The sequence below is a fragment of the Cladophialophora psammophila genome (assembly GCF_000585535.1).
Source record: "Cladophialophora psammophila CBS 110553 chromosome Unknown aczJe-supercont1.13, whole genome shotgun sequence".
NCBI classification, from domain to species: Eukaryota; Fungi; Ascomycota; class Eurotiomycetes; order Chaetothyriales; family Herpotrichiellaceae; genus Cladophialophora; species Cladophialophora psammophila.
This window is the reverse complement of record NW_006912934.1, coordinates 400,905-419,811: the sequence shown is the minus strand read 5'-3', so window position 1 is coordinate 419,811 and position 18,907 is coordinate 400,905. Positions and strand designations below refer to the sequence as shown.

The 18,907-nt window shown below is 52.6% G+C and overlaps 6 protein-coding genes across 6 annotated transcripts; 3 read left to right on the top strand and 3 right to left on the bottom strand.

Moving 5' to 3' along the window:
• Nucleotides 1-1,714: 1,714 nt before the first annotated feature.
• Nucleotides 1,715-5,284, top strand: A1O5_08264 (uncharacterized protein; the record flags this gene model as incomplete). Its single annotated transcript, XM_007748847.1, has 12 exons — nucleotides 1,715-2,118; nucleotides 2,290-2,735; nucleotides 2,812-2,909; nucleotides 3,000-3,458; nucleotides 3,510-3,554; nucleotides 3,613-3,685; nucleotides 3,744-4,011; nucleotides 4,172-4,274; nucleotides 4,345-4,475; nucleotides 4,533-4,761; nucleotides 4,860-4,998; nucleotides 5,097-5,284. 12 exons carry the CDS (start codon nucleotides 1,715-1,717, stop codon nucleotides 5,282-5,284), a joined length of 2,583 nt encoding a protein of 860 aa, XP_007747037.1.
• Nucleotides 5,285-5,816: 532 nt separating this feature from the next.
• A1O5_08263 (uncharacterized protein) lies at nucleotides 5,817-7,273 on the bottom strand (the record flags this gene model as incomplete). Its single annotated transcript, XM_007748846.1, has 2 exons — nucleotides 5,817-6,653; nucleotides 6,749-7,273. The coding sequence occupies 2 exons, from the start codon at nucleotides 7,271-7,273 to the stop codon at nucleotides 5,817-5,819; spliced, it is 1,362 nt and encodes a 453-aa protein (XP_007747036.1).
• A 1,262-nt stretch (nucleotides 7,274-8,535) lies between these two features.
• A1O5_08262 (uncharacterized protein) lies at nucleotides 8,536-9,055 on the top strand (the record flags this gene model as incomplete). Its single annotated transcript, XM_007748845.1, has 2 exons — nucleotides 8,536-8,883; nucleotides 8,972-9,055. 2 exons carry the CDS (start codon nucleotides 8,536-8,538, stop codon nucleotides 9,053-9,055), a joined length of 432 nt encoding a protein of 143 aa, XP_007747035.1.
• Nucleotides 9,056-10,500: 1,445 nt separating this feature from the next.
• A1O5_08261 (uncharacterized protein) lies at nucleotides 10,501-11,162 on the top strand (the record flags this gene model as incomplete). The annotated part of the gene is made up of 2 exons (XM_007748844.1): nucleotides 10,501-10,896; nucleotides 10,992-11,162. 2 exons carry the CDS (start codon nucleotides 10,501-10,503, stop codon nucleotides 11,160-11,162), a joined length of 567 nt encoding a protein of 188 aa, XP_007747034.1.
• Nucleotides 11,163-11,850: 688 nt separating this feature from the next.
• On the bottom strand, nucleotides 11,851-14,247 carry A1O5_08260 (uncharacterized protein; the record flags this gene model as incomplete). The annotated part of the gene is made up of 6 exons (XM_007748843.1): nucleotides 11,851-12,095; nucleotides 12,219-12,738; nucleotides 12,794-13,293; nucleotides 13,341-13,813; nucleotides 13,864-14,066; nucleotides 14,113-14,247. 6 exons carry the CDS (start codon nucleotides 14,245-14,247, stop codon nucleotides 11,851-11,853), a joined length of 2,076 nt encoding a protein of 691 aa, XP_007747033.1.
• A 2,929-nt stretch (nucleotides 14,248-17,176) lies between these two features.
• A1O5_08259 (F-type H+-transporting ATPase subunit G) lies at nucleotides 17,177-17,903 on the bottom strand (the record flags this gene model as incomplete). Its single annotated transcript, XM_007748842.1, has 3 exons — nucleotides 17,177-17,438; nucleotides 17,493-17,577; nucleotides 17,639-17,903. 3 exons carry the CDS (start codon nucleotides 17,901-17,903, stop codon nucleotides 17,177-17,179), a joined length of 612 nt encoding a protein of 203 aa, XP_007747032.1.
• Nucleotides 17,904-18,907: the final 1,004 nt, after the last annotated feature.

The window sequence follows — 18,907 nt, the reverse complement described above, 5'->3', positions numbered from 1 at the left end:
ATACAGTAAGGTTTTTCAGATGTGCACTAGATCTAGCTAACGTTTCAGTCAACCAACGAGCACTGGGAGCAACAGTTACCAACGGCAAGTTACATCGCACCGCAGCTCTCACTCCAGACCTGCGAGGGGACGGGTATATTTAACGGCTCAGTCCAGTCTGGTTCGCTTCAGTCACTGGACGGCCATGGTCAGCTAAGGCCGTGTTTGGTGCCATCAAAAACACGTCAAAGTCGTGGTTTGGAATTGATACCTCGACGTCCCAGGCGCAAGAGATCTCGCACGCGTATACCACTCGACGGTTACCGATGCTTCACTCTTGGCCCTCCGCTCCCAAAGAAACTTTCCGATGCTCAGAAGCAGAACAGGAGAGAAGTTGTCGAAGTTGGCGGCTCTTGCCCCCCCTGCAGAATCTTGAAGAAAAAGGTAAAGTAGATGATGTGAGCCTATACCTATGGAGGCTGACCCCTTGGCCAGTGCGATGATAGTATCCCTTGCAATTCCTGCCGCACTTTATTTCTAGGAATGGAGTATGCCATGTGGATATGCCACATGCGACACACACTTACGGATTACGAAATCTTGCTATCAAGTAGGTGGACTCTCTTCAAGTGACTCAGCTGGTACAAAATGTAAGCTTTCTAGACTAACAGCTACGTACAGAACAAATAAGATCACCTGACATTGACACTCAACCCCAGACTGTGCTGCAGGTAGAGCATTATCGTCGATGGGCAAGTGAACTTATAGACTTCAGAAGGAAGTGTCTGGGACTGAAAGTGATGACCATGTGTCTGATACGGGAAGAAAAAAATATTAATACAATGCGAGATATGAGGGGAATGAAGACCACTATAATGCAAACAATTGGGAGGCTCCCTGCGAGGCAGCACGGACGCAGCTGGTTATTCGAGGTGGCTGAAATATTGTTGAAGCTGTTTGAAAGCGTGGATGACTTACTGCGAATGATCATGTGTTCTCGCGAGGAGCTCTCGCGGAGCTGCTGGAGCCGCATCGAGGAAACAGAGGAACTTACCATTGGACTGGAAAGACTGCTTACCGAAAGAGAGGAGGTTACCGTTGCACCGGGGGAACAGATCGCGGACTCTGAAGGAGAATCTCAGATTGCCCACGGAGGCAGTGGCTCTACAGAATGAGCAGCCACCATAGCGCTCTGGCTCGTTTCCAAGGTCTTCACTATTCAAGGGCGATTAAACACATCCCCAAGCGACTGAGGCAGCTGCCTTCAATGGGGTTCGTCTAACGTTCTTACAGCCATCAAAGTTAATAACCAACCGTGCAAGAAAGAATACACCAGCCTACCATGAGGACCCTCATCTGGAACGAAGAACTATCTTCTGCATCTGTCCGAACAAAATTGTATCTAACAAATCCCACTTTTCCCTCCACATCGCTGGCTGTAAGCCCTCATTGTGGAGCCGATGAGGGCTAGACACCGTGGGCAAGTATATCGATGGTACTGGTTGAGGAGACAGCCTGGGCGATTACCAGTGCGAGGCTGAACCGAAGTTGAGCTGCGGGTGACGATGTGAGCAGTTTGGACTCATCTTGGCATGTTTGTTTTCCTACCCCGCCATCGCTCTCTTGAAGGAACTACACCTCTGTGGCACTTATAAATTGCAGGTGCCGATTCTCAAGCTGAACGCAGTTATGGTCACCTGAATCCTCCTCCTGGAATCCGCGATGGGTGGAAGGCATGGATCCCTTCTCCATCACCACAGCCTCCATAGGCTCTATTGCCGCCATCGCTCAGCTTTCAGCCCAGGTCAATGCTTTTGCCTCTCAATTTAAAGACGCGCGCAATGACATGCAAGAGCTGCTTCAAGAACTCAAGGCCCTCTCAACGAGTCTCGAGAGCATGCGCGACGACGACAACATGGCGAAGTATCCTGCCTCGTTGCGCCAGAATCTCCTCGATACACTCGGGAATTGTGACGGCGTGACGAAGGAAATGGGAGATCTCTTGCGAAAGCTGTCCTCCGCCGGACTCTTCGGACGCCTGAAGTGGTCGCTGTCGAAACGAGAAAAGTTGATGGGTCTAAAGTCGAAGCTAGAGGGGCACAAATCAGCCATTGCAATTGCGCTTCTGATTGCCTCAATGTCAGTACCAACTCTCGCTTTCCTGGGATCCGTGATATATTAGCTTTACCCATTTGTTCATATGAACCAGAAGATTAATCCCTGCACTTGAGTATCAATTTTCCTCCATTGCCTAACTTTCCCTCCTGAAATACTTCCTTAACCTCTTGTTCGATCTGTTGAATTCTGCAGAACCCATTGGGGGCAAAAACATACTGAACCCAAGAACGCCGCTGATCTGGTCAGTTTCTTGACCCTGGAAACCAAGGATAACACCAACAAGATACTGAGCGACACGGCAGCAATACGGCTCGAAACGGCTCAGATACCTGCGCAAGTTACGACTCTCTACCAATGCATGGGTTCTCTGCAGTTATACATTAGAGATCTCAAAGGCCGTGGAGACATCGCAGAGGGGGATATGTTCCAGAGAGTAGTGGATAACACTACAACCTACACCGCGTCTTTTATCGATCACGATTATTCAGACAGAACAATACAGACACGAACCTCGGATGAGTTTTTTGACGCTCCGGAATACCCTGAAGCTGGCCTGAGTACCAAGGCTCGGTGGAAAAGACCTTTACGAGCCCAGCCACAACTGGTCATCGCGATCGATTTTGGCATGACTTGTACAGGTATAGGCTGTCTCTTTGTCTGCTCTCGCCTTTGTGTATTGGTGACTAGTGTAGCACGAAAGCTAACTGGAAATAGGCGTTGGATGGTGGAATACAAGGAGCAGCGCGCCGGGCAACGGAACACTACACATTCTTCAGAGGTGGCCAGGAATCGGCTTCGCAGCGCAGAACAAGGTAATTTATACGTTTCTTACCTGTTGAGTGGTTTTGATGGGATACTTCCATTCCGAGATAACAAATTCCCTTCGCACTAATGTCTGCCAGGTGCCAACTGTGCCCGCTTATCGCCACGGCGAACTCTTATCCTGGGGGTTCTTGGCAAGACGCGATGCAGAAGACAAAGAGACTCTACTGTTCAATGGTTTTAAGGAATTCCTCGACCCTGTAGTTCTGCAGACCGCCAAACAGAGCCGGAAAGAGTCTCGCCACTTACCAGAAACCTCAGATCACGTCCAATCGTTATGTCTGGACTTCCTCCGAATGCTCTATCGCCACATCGAAGAGGGTTTCCAAGGAATCGTCCACTCATGGCACAATGCAGAGATTGAATTCGACTTCCCCATACCTTCGTCTTGGAGCGTTGGCGTTAGGCAGAGGTTCGAAAATCTGGTTATACAGGCTGGTTTTGGCAGTGCCGGCCAAGGGCACAGCTGCTCTTTCGACATGACCGAAGCCGAAGCGGCAGCCGTTTCCGCCGTTACTGATGCGGGTGTACGATATTCGGTAAGTTGGCCCTGCTGCATGATTATCAAATGCTCAATCTCAATAATCTAGTACGGAAGCGTCATTCTAGTTGCCGATTTAGGTGGAATGACAACTGTAGGAGAACTGAAGCCCTCGAGTCTGATCGATAGAGTAATGGAGCGGTCAAACTTAGAAACTATCTCTCCTCAAAGTTACCAATCAACCGAATCCATCTTTGGAGTTCGAACAGTTGGACGCAGTTGAAGGTGAAGACTCTTTCATCACCTTTCTTGTGTTGGAATGTCAATTAAATCTCTCTTTCAGACAACGGCGTTGGCAGCGCCATGATCGACATCGGCTTTCAGCAACTCGCGACGCACAGATTGGCCCGTGTCGAGGCAGAGCTAGGACGTTACCAGCTCTCTGTCGAGGGCGTGGTACGCGAGATGACTGCCGGACAGTTCCAAACTAGAAAAGCCGTGTTTGGTCCCGATGAAATGGTGATTGCGGGGAGACTACGAGTGCCAGGTTTACCGAGCGATTTCAACTCCGAGGAGGCAAAGGTAGAAAGGGGCTTTTTATTACTGACGACGTAAGTGGAGCCCGCGTTTGCTATGGCTGTTCTGCAATATGCCCTTTGTGCTAGTGTTTTGAGTGTCTTCCTCATCAGAGACGGCTGCATATGGACACGCTGATCGACACGATTGCATCCGTGTTTCTTCAAGCATGCTGACCATATCTTGTTTCCTTAGCCACGAACTACAGCAACTATTTGATGAACAACTCAGGCAGATATTCCAGCTGGTAGACCACCAAATGGACAAAGCGCTTTCCGCTACACCTGATCTACAGGCAGTAAGATGATCTCGATACACGGCATTTTGCCGTCGCCTTTTACTCGCGCGGCGGCTAACATTTCTTTCAGAGTCATATAGTCCTCTCTGGCGGGCTTGCAAGTTCTCCATATGTCCTCGACCAGTTCCGGCACAGGTACCTGCGTCTCAGGTCGCATCGATTTATAACGCCAGCGACCAAATTCGCCCATGCTCCAGATCCGTAAGAGATAGGTATCGCTCTGGGAACCGAGATATATTGAACTGATGTCATTCTTAGACAGCTAGCAGTGATCAGAGGCCTGATTATGTCTCGTGCTCGGCTGTTTGCATCTCAGAGTGGCGACCTGGTCAGCAACCTGGTATACCGCCGCGTGGCCCGCATTTCGTACGGCATCGTCTGCAACAGGCTCTACAATCCAAATCTACACCGCGACCAGGCGCTTTTCAGAGATGAAACCGACGGACGGGTTTATGCACGCGACCAAATCAAATGGATTGTCCTCGCGGTACGTGCTACATTGTGTTTTGCCATTCCCACTGACTTCTGCGTGACAAAAGTGCTAAAATCCCACTGACCGGTTGGTTGGTACCTTCTATGGAACAGGGAAAGCAGCCGAATGATACAAACGAGTTCAAGATCTCTATGGCCCATCCAGTGCGCCTGGGCAAGTCGGTGCAGAGATGGTCGCACGCCATTGTCACATCGCGAGTTGAAACGGATCTACCCACTGATTTGCATCACCGTATGTTACACGCCCCTACCACACCGCGTCCTCCGTCTCTAAGGTTCGAGGACCGGTTTTCTACCTGGCAAATTGCTGACATACTGCCCCATCCCCAGCCGGCGTGACGACCGTCAGCGAACTGACGTGCGACTTCTCAGAAGCGCCCAAGGTGTTGCATGCGCCGAGCGGCGCAAAGCACATGGACCTGCACTATTCGATCGCGGCCACGGTCGGTCGCGACGGGATTGCGTTCGAGGCGCGTCTCGGCGGAGCCGCATATGGCAGTGCCTCCATCCGAGAGTGAGGGGGACTCTGGGGGAGGTAGGCAGGCAAGGCAGGTCGGCGTCTTGAAACTGGCGACGGCGACCTGTGTAGATAGACAGACCTTGGATACCTCGGTGGTCGGGCGCGACACTCGGGTGGAAAGAGGCTGCCAGGTGTATCTGCCGCCGAGGGACGAGCGCGTGGCGCTACATGGCGTACGTGTGCTAGAAGGGGACAAAAGAAAGAAATCATTGCTTGGCGAGGCGTTCCTGTTGCCAAGTGGGAAGGGTTTGGGGTTGTGGGCGGGGCAATGCTCCCCAAATCCGATGGCGGAGAGTAGAACGATAAAGCAAAGCACGGCAAAGTATAGCGAGGCAAACCTGCCCAGATCTAAGGGACATGATCATGATCATGATCGTCATCATCTTTATTATCCTTAGTAAGGTCTTCCTTCCCACTTTCTCTCCGATATAAAGCCTGGATCTTCATCGTCCATACAAATATGTATATGTGCATTTACATCCATCTAAGTGGAAAGCCAAGACGTCATGTCTGGAGAGAGAACCATCCACTCAACCTGACTCAGTTCGCCCAAATTGCCCAGCACGAACAATCCCGCTCGTTCCCGTCTTCTTCCTCTCCGCCGCCGCCACGCCCCAGTACCCAAGCAGCGCAGCCGCGACGCTGGGCTCCACGGGCGTGACATTGCGCGCGATGTGCACCTCCTTGTCGTCGTTCCAGGGGTTCGTCAGGCCGCGGACCGCGCTGAACGGCAGGCTCTGCGTCGACAGCCATTTGATCGGGCACGGGCTGCTGAAGCGGTCGAGCGTGGCGAGGAAGGCCGGGTCGCGGTGCTCGTCGGGCCAGAGCCGGTTGAGGATGGACTCTGCGGAAGACAGACGCGGACGTCGGGGGGGAGGTGTTTGGCTCGTGGTGTCCCTAGGTTTCGGTTCTGCCAGGGGCTGGGAGTGTGTTGATGATTCGTTAGTGAAGTATGAACTCGATACTGCTGGTGCTGGTGCTACTGATGCGGGCGGGTGTTCCTCTGGAGACGTGGACTGCCTAATGGTCCTCCGGGGCCACGACGCCTCCCATATTATTCTCCGTCGTTCAGGCTGGTAGACGATCGAGCCGGACGAGGATGAGGATGAGAATGAGGTTGACGACGAGTCGGACGACGCGAGCGATTCCGTCCTCGACCTCGGTGCGGGCCGCAAAGAGCTTTCGGTCTCCGCTTGGCTGGATCCGGAGTCGTCGTCGACGTCGACGTCGCGTCGGGATATCTGGACTTCGTCGCTATATAGCGCGGGGTCATCTTCGTCAACTCGAATCTCCGAGCGCATAGTCGCATAGCCGAAGAAACAGCCTGAGCCGTTCACGGAGAAGATCAAGTACACTTTGCTGGCTGTCTAAGGGACAAATCGAAAGAGGTTCACTGGTCAGCGAAAGGAGATCGATTTTATAAAGAAAACGTTCCACTGCCATCATGTCCACTATCACTTACCTGAAATGCATGGTTCAATCGCTCAATGTGACGCTTGGGCACATGCCATCGACCAGTCTCGAGACTCTGGTAGAGGGCCTCTAGCGAGAAGCTCTTGATGATGAAATACTTCTCCTTCCCCCATGACGACCTGTCAGCCTCGGGGAAGTGCGAGAATTCCTCCACTTTGCCCCACAGGCTTTTCGCCCTGTCACAGCAGATCGAACTTGATCGGTTCAGCGGTCCTCTGTTGTTGTTCAGTCCATAGTTTACTTTGGTCGACCTGCTCATGGACCCTTGCCGGATACGGCAATCCAGGCGCCTGCCGTCAAAGAGTCGAGAGGCTGCTTGCTTGATTGCCGAAAGGCGCGCGGACTCGGAGCTGAAATTGACGAAGGAGTATCTCGCGTCGGGGTTGTAGGAGATGCTGAGCAGATCCAGCGGAGACGGTTCGGAGAAATAGTGTCGCAGACTCATGATCGTGGTGTTTGGGGGGATGTTGCCGACCCATAAGGCAAACTCGCCCTGATATCTTGAGGGAGACATGTTTAGACGACGAGGATGACCTGATTCGACGGTATCTTGGATTGCGGTCAGTGATCTTCACTTGATTGAGAGCCGCAGCTTTGTAGGCCAGAGTGCTGGCCGTTCCTACCTTGTCGACACCCACAGTGACCCATTCTTGGGATGAAAGCGTGAGATTGCAGGGCACTGATGAGGATTTGAGACGTTGAATAGCGATGTTGTCCCTCTCGACCTTGAAACACGGGATGCTACCTAGATGCAGTGGCCTTGATGGTTACAGAGATGTTCCCTCTTCGGCCCATATCAAAATGGGCATCCGGCGAGGAGGTCATCTTCGAATATAGGGCGTCGGCACGGTCGAGTGAACAACCCAAATTCTGTGAGCAGGTATTCAATAAGGAGATCCAATCAAGCATTGTTTTGGTCCCGTTCTTATGCGGCGTGAGAGAAACGAGGCCAAGAACCTTGCGCCAGGAAAAACGTGCTCAGCACCCCTCAGCCACCCTTTTTCCAAAGGGAAATTTGCTCACAACCATCAACCCACCGATAATGACCAAGCCTAGGCCCATCCGGCCACTCTCCTGAGGGCTGGGTGCCACTTGCATTGCGCCAGAGCTGATGGGGGTTGGGTCTTTCTGCCGACCGACCTTGTCAATGGCATGCGTGTTGAGCAGATATTCTCTGCACCTGGGGAAATAAAGTTGCTCCCATTTCTCGAGGCACAAGAAAAGGGGTGGTTGGGCGAGTCCTTGGCGAGTCCTGGCTTTGTCGAATGCTCCGACCGAGCCTCAACGAGTACCCAGTACGTCCGTCCACAAGACGCCTTTGCGCAGCCATCTAGCCATTGAGCCCATCCTTGCCCATCTTGCCCATCTTGCCCATCTTGCCCATCTTGCCCATCTTGCCCATCTAACCAATTGGCCTGAAAGCTTCCCGCAGTCAACGAGGTAATCTGTACACCTTTGTCGAATACCGCTGAATGACCGAGTAATTGGAGAGCTTCCGACAGAGGATCATGTCTTTCCGCAATTCAGCCCCTGGGCACGAAGCCCTCACAACTAGTGGGTTTACGGACGCGTACAGAAACATCCTACGCCTGGGCGGAGGCTGGGGAAATGTGAGGTGAGGACGAACAGCCGCCAATTCGAACAAGTCTTGCTGGTTCTAATGGTTTCTCCTCGCTGCAGCGGCCCGGGAATATTGTACGCGTATCTCTCCTTGCTCTGCCCAGAGGCCAATACCCCTTTTGGAGATACTAGGTACTGACCGCGTCATGTTTCAGCATGGCACGCGCCATCATCTCCGGCACGGTGGGCTCCATTTTCCTGGGCATGAGTGGCGCCTCGATTGGCGCCATGATCTTCGACACCGCCACAATCCCCTTTCTGGTTTCGGCGTGTGCTGGCTTTCTTCTCGGCACAGTCGGATTCTATCGCGATGCCGTGCGAAAGTCACAGCGAGCACTTGATCGGTTCCCGCAATTGCTCCAGCTGCATCTGGATTCCAACTTCCCACACCGGGGCTTCGATACCTGGCACGCGGGGCGGTTCCGGAGTGGTGTCTTCCGCAAAAGCTGGGTATTACAGAGCATGCTCATCGCAAGCTGGTTGACGGCAAACCGAGCAATTGAGGTGAGTTGTATCATGCACCCACCGTCTCATTTCCTCGGGGCCTTTCTTGGGGTGAGATGGGCTGGCTGACTGCCTCCTATGCACGCAGCGCATCTACGAAGCTGAAGAAGAACGGCTCCTCCTTCCATTTATAGGCTCGGCAAAGGATGGAGATGGTGATGAAGGAGAATAAATCTCGAGCATAAAATCAGCGCTGCAGGTGGAAGGCATCACCATTGCTGGCGATAGACGATATATTCCTGTCTCAGAAGTCCGACCCCTTCTCGCGAAGGGACTAGTGCAGCCTGAGCTCGAGCATAACCAATGTCGGGGTCTGAGATGACTGCGACCACAGTCTAATCGCTTCCTTTATCGTGTTCTTTTATTGCAATCGCACTCCATCTCGAGCTTCTTGATGGTCAGCCTCACTAACACATTCACCCTCGGCGTGGGATTCGAGACTTGGGCGTATGTGGTAAGGTGAAAGTACAGACTCCCTTCAGCTGGGCTGATCATATTTCTGAACTTTGCGCCAAACATTACGGCCAAGCCCACGGCTCACATCTACGTGCCTGGTATGAGAAAAACAGATACGCCAGGGCCTAGCAAGGAATCATTTCCGAAGCCTTTCTGCCGGAAGTTGATATTGCAGCGGACCCAGCGTTCTGAGGTATTGATGCAGTCGCCAGCGGGAAGACGATGGCTATGAATCCAGTATGAATCAAGTCCAAGCAGCATTGCTCGGTCCAGAATGGCTTAGCTACTGACCACATTATCTCCATAAGTACTCCGTACATGTGCCCTAACCAAGTTTCCGCTCCGTCTTCAAGGAAAAGGGGGAGTCCTACCAGTGAGTGATTCGCCAGCAGCGACCGTTGATAGCAACCAGATGCTGCCAATGTCTGCATTCCCCAGCCGAGGCCTCCAATTCGCTCTAAGTCGGACTCGAGGGGTAATATTATTAGGTGATGTAAGAATTCGTAGGATAGGTAACTTTGCTGAATCATAAAATTATCGATTTAAGATACCTTTCTGAAGACGGGTAAAATTAGCTCCTTAGTAGATGTTCATTAGAAGCTAAAGTGAGTTGAGAATCCCCCGAGTACTGGGTAATTAGTCTAATATCCCACCAGGATCCCACGTACCTTTGAAATTGTGGGAGGCTTCGGCTAAATTGCCTGGTATATGCAGTACGTCATCAGCCAGATCAGCTCACCACATCCAGTTAGGACTAGTTCGGGCCAAATTACCCCAGACGCACCAAACACCTCTCGACCTCTAAGAGTCGAAGGCGGGGATGGAGTGAGCGAGAGACCCTTATTCCGCCTTGCCCGCTCACATGTGAGCATTCCAGGCGAGCAGGGAAGCTGGGGGCGAGGGGGGGGGGGGCAAAGGTAGCTTGAGGTGCTGGTGGTGCCTCTTCGACCGTAGCTCTTTGTAATCTCCCATCTGTCACCTCATCCCATATCTCGCAACCCATCACTTGCTTCTATTTCTACCGTCGTCACTCCAAACAAACAAGTCCCAAGCCACACATCCCAGTCCCAGACCCTTCTCCCCCAATCTGTATTACTTCAGACATCTCCCCCTTGAGGCGTGGGCTACTGGGAGTATCAGTAGCAGGGTAACGTCCTAACCATGTCCTCTTCCTCGTCCTGGCAAGACCGCCGCTTCATGTGGCCCACGGGCCGCGAAGTCCACGAAGGCAGCACACGCCGCATGTCCGGTTCCTCTGGCAGCGACAAGACCGCCGATTCCCCCGTCCTCACCAACGCCGCCCCAGCCGCAGCCGTCGGAGCTACACCAGCTCTGCCCGACTACCCGGTCGTGGAGAAGATGGTGCTCTCCAACCCTGACGCCTGGGGCGGCGATAGGCGATTCCTGGGCATGTCTGGGAGAGAAGTGCATGAGCCCGCAAGAAGGATGAGCGGATCGAGTGCAAACAAGCCGGCCGAGGTGCCCAAGGCGAGCTCGCCTCCTGCCACGAGCCCCCCCGGCGGAGGCGTTGCGGCTGCGATTGCCGGACGTCGACGGGTAAGTATATACCTACCTTCTTGTTTAAGGCTGTTGCCTAGCTATCTCTTCTTCACCTCGTCCAATGACTAACCCATCCCCCGGCTGAACGGCAGTCCTCCGCGTCCAACCAAGGCGGCATCTTCTCCGGCCTCATGGCAAACCGAGGCGTTCACTCCGAACGTCGACAGAGCTGGGAAGACATGAAGAAGCCCGAAGGCTTCGGCGGCTTCTTGTCCGGGCTGGTCAACACGAAGCCCGCCGAGGAGAAGAAGGAAACAAAATGAGCCAAACCGAGAATGATGGTTTTGAGCGAGGATTAAGAGACAGATTGACACATAGCTGAGGCGCCATTGCGGGCACGTCCCGTATGGTTGGTTCGTGCATTAGGGTGAACAGATCCTGAAAGGCTGGCCGTTGGCAGTTGTCTCATGACGGTGTAGTTGAGAATGCAACCATCATCTGTCAGGGTCATGGCGAAGTAAGTGAAACTTGATATCCTTTGCAATCGTAGTGGTGGTTGTGATTATGGGGGTGGTATTGGGCAGGAAACCAGCACGCGAGCAGCATATTTCGATGGGCACAGCAAGAAGTAGGGACATGGCTGATTGACTGAAGACGACGATGACGACGATGACGAGGAAGGGAAAAAAAAACAGAAGCTGTATCATTATAAGCGCAGAATGAGAGAATGGAACCTTAGACAAAGTGAGCGACTTTGCTTTAACCAGATCGATCAATCTCCGAGCGTCTTGTTGTATTGAGCCGAGCCTCTTCATTTCTATCTCTCTTTCTTCCCCCTCCATCTTTCATGGCGCTCTCACAAGCCTAGTCCAGCCTCGTGCCAGTGGGTATCAAATGAAAACGAGTGAACCCTATCTATCCGGCTACATGCCTACTTCGATAGATAGCCCCTCCAATCTCTGGACAGATGCACAGATGGGACGGATGGAGGGAGGGACTCCGCGCACTCTGTCACTCGCCCTTGACAACGACCTTCTCTCCACCATCCGGCGTCTGCTGGCCACTCGACTCCTCGCCGACCTCGCCCTCGACCACCTCGGCAGGGCGTCCGTGCAAAGCGGGCCCCTTCTTGCCCGTGACGTCCAGAATGATGGATTTGACCGTGTGCCCCATGGTCTTGCGCCCCTGCCAGAGCGGGAACAGCCCCACGCAGAAGGTGCTGCAGAAGAGCCAGAGGATGCCGACCACGACCCAGCCTGGAGTCGTTCGAGAAAGTGGGTTAGCAGGATAGCAGAGTGGCAGGTGGGATTGAGGTGGTGAGAGAGTTATTTTCTGGGAGAGGGGACATCTTCGTGTGTGTATGCAACAGGGGAACTCACCGGTAAAGAATTTCTTGGAAAAGATGTACCCGGTCCCATACATGGGCATGGGCCACAGCACCAACAACGCAATGGTCATGAACCCGGTCAAACTCCTCGAGATGATGGCCGCTTTGTTCAACTTGGTCTGCTCGGCGGCTTCCTGCTCGGCTGTCCTCGCGGCGATCTCGCGTTGGATCTCCGTGTCGACGCTGGCGCGACGGATGATCTCCGAATCATCGCCCTTGCGGATCGCCTTCATGGATTCCCAGTTGTAGTTCTGGCGACCGAATGCGAAAGTGAGAACAGGCACGAAGACGAGCGGGCTGAGCAGCGCGGTTACGTTGCCTGCCAACATGGGATTGTTGGAGCCCGTGCAGTCGACGTTAAGGACGCCGCATTCCCTTTTGGCGGTGACGAGCCAGGCGATCAAGGCGCAGGCGAAGCCCAACACCGGAGCGCCGGCAGCGGCTTGCCAATTTTGGTCTTTCCACATTAGTGCCAGTGTTGCTGGGATGACCGCACTGCTGATGATACAACCCTTCAAGCGGATAACTTAGCATTCTATCACATATAACAGATTGGCGAAAGCTTACCATAAGGAGGTAGAGGTAGCCCATGCTAACACCAGCGTAGAACAATCCAGTCGAAAAGGCAGCCAGACAAATAGCGTAAACAACGCAGGCGGCGTGGGACATTCGGATCAAGAACTTCCCTGAGGCCTTGGGGTTGATGTATGTCTGGTAGATATCGTATGTCCAAATCGATGAAACCGCAATTAGTTCTGCAGACGAGGCTGAAGTCACGGCCATGAAAACTAGGAGAAGGGTTGCGGCGGCTCCCCCTTTTCCAAGAAGGGCAACGGCGGCGTAGGGGAGCACCAATCCTGCACTGACATCGGCGTGGGACATGCGGTTCGGGTAGGTTGGGAAGACGGGGTTGTTTTCCAGGGCCAGAGCCGCAAGACCCATCGTCGTAGCACAAAGCCAGGGGATTGCGAACCACGAGAGACCGCCCATGACATATCCGGGCAATGCGTCGACTGGAGAGGCGGCGATGGCTTTGTTGTAATAGCCGTTGTCCAAGAAGACAGTCCCTGGGTGAATTAGCAGAAGCTTGCAAGACAGGCCCCAGACACCGTACCAAAATTTCCGACGATATTGATCACGAAAAAGATGGCTCCTTCTTGACTTCGCATCGTCAGATAGCTACCGTCCTTGTTCCCTGAGACGGGATGTCGTTTAGCGGCATCAACAAGTAGTTCCCAAACCTTGCCTGGAGAGCCTGCAACCTCATTCGTGGCGTAGGCGCTGAACGCGAAGACAAAGATAATAACCAAGATAATAACCGTATGCACATAGTCCGTGAGAAAAGTGGCCTTAATTCCGCCGAACATTGTATACAAGACGACACCCACAGGGAGGAGGAAGCAGGCAGCGGCGGTGGGAACTCCACAAAGAGAGCTCGCCACCGCGCTCCCACCAGTCAAAAGCATAGCTGTCACAAGGATGTTCGTCATGAGACCGAAAATCAGGAAGACAATATGTGTCACAACACCATATCTGGCCTTGATCACTTCTAGAAACGTATGGGCATTGGGTGCACGCCTCTTCAATCTTGCACGAATGTCAGTAAGTTCTGTGCCTGTGACATAGACGACACTTACTCGATGGCCAAAGTTGCAAAGAGCAGGATCTGCACAGTGGCTCCCGAGGCGTACCAGAACGGCCCAGAGACTCCATACGAATAAGCCACACCCGAAGACTGAAGCAAGGTAGCAGCCCATGTCCAGCTGGATACGACAGCCGCAGCGACGAGACCGGATTTGACGGTTCTCCCTGCCGTCGAGAATTCTTCGGAGGTTTGGACCTGAACGATTCAGCCGTGGAACAATCTAGAGCCGGGTTATACTGACTTCTCCGTGATATCTCTTGAGCGCCCATGTCGTCCCAATCATGCCCAGCGCGAAAGCGAACCCGAGGCCCAGGATAATGCCATATCCGAACCCCTTAGAAAGTGGAACAATGGCTGCTCCTGCAGTATCTGACATCTTGAATATAAGACGCCTGCTTTATGACACTAGGTGCTAGAGTTCGAGGGAAGGGCGGCGATGGAGACGGACCCTGAGTACCGTGGCCCGATGGCGGGCTCTTCACTCTATATACTCCACGGCCTACCGTTGATAGAACGAGGGATTGAAGCAAAAGAAAGTCTGGGGTCGTGGAGAGAACTTCATCTCCTCCACCGTACCAGAGCACGCGATGGCTGGAGCTGAAAAAATTTTCCTCCCCTTGCAGGCCCGATAACGGCATGAAGGACGAGAAACATGGTACAGTATCTTCGATCCTCTGTGCGACCACGCGAGAAGCTGGGGAATTGGCATGGCGTGGAGTGTTGGTAGAGTTGACCTGCATTCTGACGCCAATTGTGGACCCTCGATAGGAAACGCGTTGCCTAACTGGAAACACTGATAAGCAAGACAGGGACGGAGTGGAGACATACAGTGGAGTGGAAGGCAGATCATCCCGTTTGAGCGACAAGTGTGGTGGAAACACTGGAAAGGCGCGCGGGAGAGTGACAAGCGGATTGAAAAATGGAAAATCCGTCTTATCAAGAAAGCCAACCTCATTGATTGGCCACACCAGACCGTAATCGGGTATCTCCTGCTACACCTTCCTTCTCTAGCACCTCGATGGAGACGACGGAGGCTGCTTGTAGCATACCATTAGCCGTTTCCAAGCCCTGATAGTCCGACACCAGATGAGAATAGTCGATGAGAGCTGCAGGCCTATCGTGGCTCGAAATCATTAGTAATGTAGGGGGTGAGCTTTGCACTTCAACATCGGATGGGCCCGACGTCCTTTTGATGCACCGCCATCCCCCGGCTCAAAGATGCCGTGCACACAGCATGTGAAGGCATCTGAGCAAATATTGCAGCTTTAGATTCACTGGTCATTGGATCGCCAGGTGTCGAGCTATGGCGACCTAGCAGCGAGAAATGTGTCTCCTTCCACAGTTCCTGAAGGCAGCTGACCTACCTTTTCTCGTTCGGATGCATCTTTTCAATCTGCAGGGCGATATCAGACTCTGTGCGATTGGTGGATCTTGATGTTGACTTGAACAATATGCCGTTGGTCGCGATAGCGTGCTCTAGACGGTATCGTCCTTGGCCCCAAGGCTGAGACGATAAGCACAAATAGACAGATGCGTGCCTTTATCTTACCAGGACTCCAGTGAGGCGGGCTGCCCACAACGTGCTCTAGATGAGACTTGTCGAAGCGATCCTCGCTTTTGTTGATAAGATCCTTGAGCCAACCTTGCAGACCCTGCACAGGCAAGGACCTGTTGCCGTATGGTCGAAACTGCTGAAGCGAGTTTTTAACTAGCTTAGCGTAGCATCGAAACTCAAGGGGTTCTCAAGCCTCTTGGGTTGGTGTATCAGGCAAGTGTTCGCGGGACCTGGTTCGGTGGTGCAGTGTTAAATACCAATGAATCAAACTCGTTGACCGATAGGATGGCCCACCTGTCCTGGGCTCTAACAGAGCATAACGAATGAACCGGAGGGAATCGCAGACTTTTGAAACCAGACAAAGTTGTGCCGAGTAATCTTTGGGTGAAGCAGGACAAGTGCCAAATTGTTACCTGGCCTCGATTCATCGTAGAACTCTTTGAGGAAGGTCTTCATAACTTTGCCGTCCTGAGAAGTGAATACTTTCCTTGGGGCTCTTGTCGCCGCTCTCTCTGGTCGTGAACCGTAGTAGAGGCTTCTCTTGTACTTTTTCTCGTCCAGCGGAAGGAACAAGAGTGCACCAACGTCGACGGCGACCAGCCACGACAAGAACGTTGTATATGATATCTTTCAGTCGTGTTTGGGACCTGGTAGACTAGAGAGGTGCGGCAGGAGTGATCTGAGAGCATACTGGATGTGCTAGCAATGAAAGAGGAACCTCATGTACATGTTGTTACGCCTTCCGGCATGCTTTGGTTGGACAGGATATCGAGAGAGCTTGCGGCTCTTTAATGGCGGTCGATTCCAGTTTCGAATAGGTCTCGGGTTTGGCTTCAAGATCTCTGTCGCAAGTCTAGGTCTGAGGTCTGAGGTCTGAGGTCCAGCATGTGTGAAGGCTCGCGTCAAGTCAAACATGCCGTCTGCTCTTTCATAAGTCGAGTCTCGGCAGTTTAGCAAAGCCGCAATGATTAAGCATGAGAAAGCACCAAATTGTCCTCTAGACGATTTTGGCCATTGCAGCCGAACAACATTGGCCAGATTAAAAGCGTGTGCGGATCGTCCCGAGGTGGCATCAATATGGCGATAGCAATATCGTACACGACACAATGCAAGGGAACGGACGACGAGAGGCGACCACCGTGCACATCGAGCTGTGCATTTAATTCTGTTGCCGGTGCTTTTGCCCTTTTAACGACGAGCTAGACTTCAATCTATCCGTGAGATTTTTCCCTAGGAAGGCGATCTGAGCAGGCGGCAGACTCAAAAGCTCTATTCTGAAAAGCCTCGCAAATGATTTGGCGCCGACAAACAAGGAAAGGCGGACAAAAGGCAGGATAGAGATGATGAGCAGTTGGCTCGATCCAAGGCGACGTCGGCGCCTTTGTTTCGCTGCGTGATATCCAGGAACTAGACCAAAGACCTCAGATGGAGAGGCATCACGTTGTTGCTAGCGTGCCTGTAGGATTTCAAGAGTTTTTGGGCCATGTAAGTCTGTCAAGAAGTGAGCACCTGCATGGAAGAACGAGCCTCTTTCCGACAAATCGTTGTGCGATTGAAACAACCACCGCAAAAGACTATCATGGCAAGAAAGCAGCATGAAATGCATCCTGGCCGACCAAAAACAAGTCTCAGCACAGTATCGACCCGAGGATATGTATTGACCTGTCTTTTCGTGTAATAAACTCCTAAGATTACAAGGCGCAGCCATCAAACAAATGTTTGGCAGTCGATCCTTTTTGGGGGCTTTCTCTTAATGTTCATGATGCGGTTCGCCGTGGTATCCGACTATCTTCATTCTTCCCATCATCTCACCGACCGTGAAGAAACCCACTACCTGAGCGAAGATGATCCCGACAGTGGTTAGCTGACTGCGATTTGCGTTGCGAATGGTGCCCAAGACGGCGTCCGGGTTGACGGCTTTGAATGCAGAGCTTGCGCTTGATGAGATGGACGCAGGATTCCGGAAGACATTAATCAATGGTTGGAAATAGGACTGAAATTGGGCCACAGAGCTGGAAAGTCATTAGAAGTGGCCGACAAATAACTAATTCTCAGGCCAGACTCACGGAGGCGCCATCTGCTGATTCTTGAAGACAATCCTTGCGAGCTCCCATCCAACGCGAGAGTAGTAGATGGTAGGCGGTATTAATGCTGCATTCAAGTCAACGCGTGTCCCCAATTTTTCTGGGGAAGGCTTCGCTTCGCAGCATACATTCGACAAAAGAAATAACTCTTCCCGTTCTTCCACCAACTTTGCTCAGGGCTCCGTAGGCGGAAGAGCCGACTTTAGAAATTGCGGAGCCGGCGGAGCTCGTAACACGGCTCAAACCTTCTGAAGCTTTCGAGACGACTTGCTTTGAGCTCTCTTGCGCCTTTGAGGCGGCCTCTGAGGTGGTGGAAGCTTGTCTGAAATTGTTTCGGCGCAGGAGGAATCTGGACTGCCGGAGAAGGGCGCGGGAGGTGGGAGCTGCCGACATGGCTGCTGGAGCTCCTGATGGAGCGTGATGGGTGAAGAGAAGGGGTGGTAAGGAGGGCGGCGCACCCTTTCAATCAGAGGATGATTGTGTTGAGTTGCGGTGGTCAAACTGGACTGAGTGAAAAAAGGGCCAAAGCTGCTCAGAGGCCAAAAGCTGCAAAGTCCAAATCCAATGGGCCGGAAAATCTCGGACTTTGCGAGCTTGTGATTGGTCAGGACCTTAGCCTGGGACCTTATCGGAAAAACTTACTTCCGTCCTTCCATTTTTCGCATGCATGTTTTTGACTCTGTCATACAGAGATCGATGGAGGAGATATTGAATATCTTGTTGGTCGTATCGCATTCAATTTATGAGGTCGCTCCCCATGTGTGGCGGGCACTGGACTGTTCTATCACCCTCTGCGCTGTCCCAATAATGGAGCTTCTGTTTCAAACCTCCGCCTCGTCAACCCTGGTGCCCTCCTGTCCGTGAGCCTCACAGCCTCAGAGCCACACGTTCTGAACATCCATCTAGAATAACTCTGCTCACTTCTCCATTATTGAATAATAACCAAGCTCTTGTCCGATACATGTCCCCTCGTCTCATCCTGATGGTCCCGCCTCCCTACCAAATCAATACCGATATTTTGGATCGCGTACTAAACCTGAAACAAGCTGTTTAGGCCCTAAGTCGTCGCAACCGAGTTCCCCGGGAACCAACCTGCCTTGAGCCCCCGAGCCCCTGCAGCAGATCTCACAAGTTCGTCCATCGTGAACTTGCAGCATGCCGTTCTTCCTCTCCTGTCTGGACAATTCTTGGTAGACCACTTCTCAAAGCCATGCTCACCATGTAGAGGACGATCGTCACAAAAAGACATTCTCCATCTGCGGCAGTATCTGAGAGGTTTGTTGGTTGGCGTTCTGGTTTCATGCCTGGGTGGTCGCTTCTTTGTCCCTTTCTGCCTGTCGCTTCTGCCAGCATGCGAGTTGTCGTTGGGTGTTGAACGGCTAACTGCTTGTCTTTGT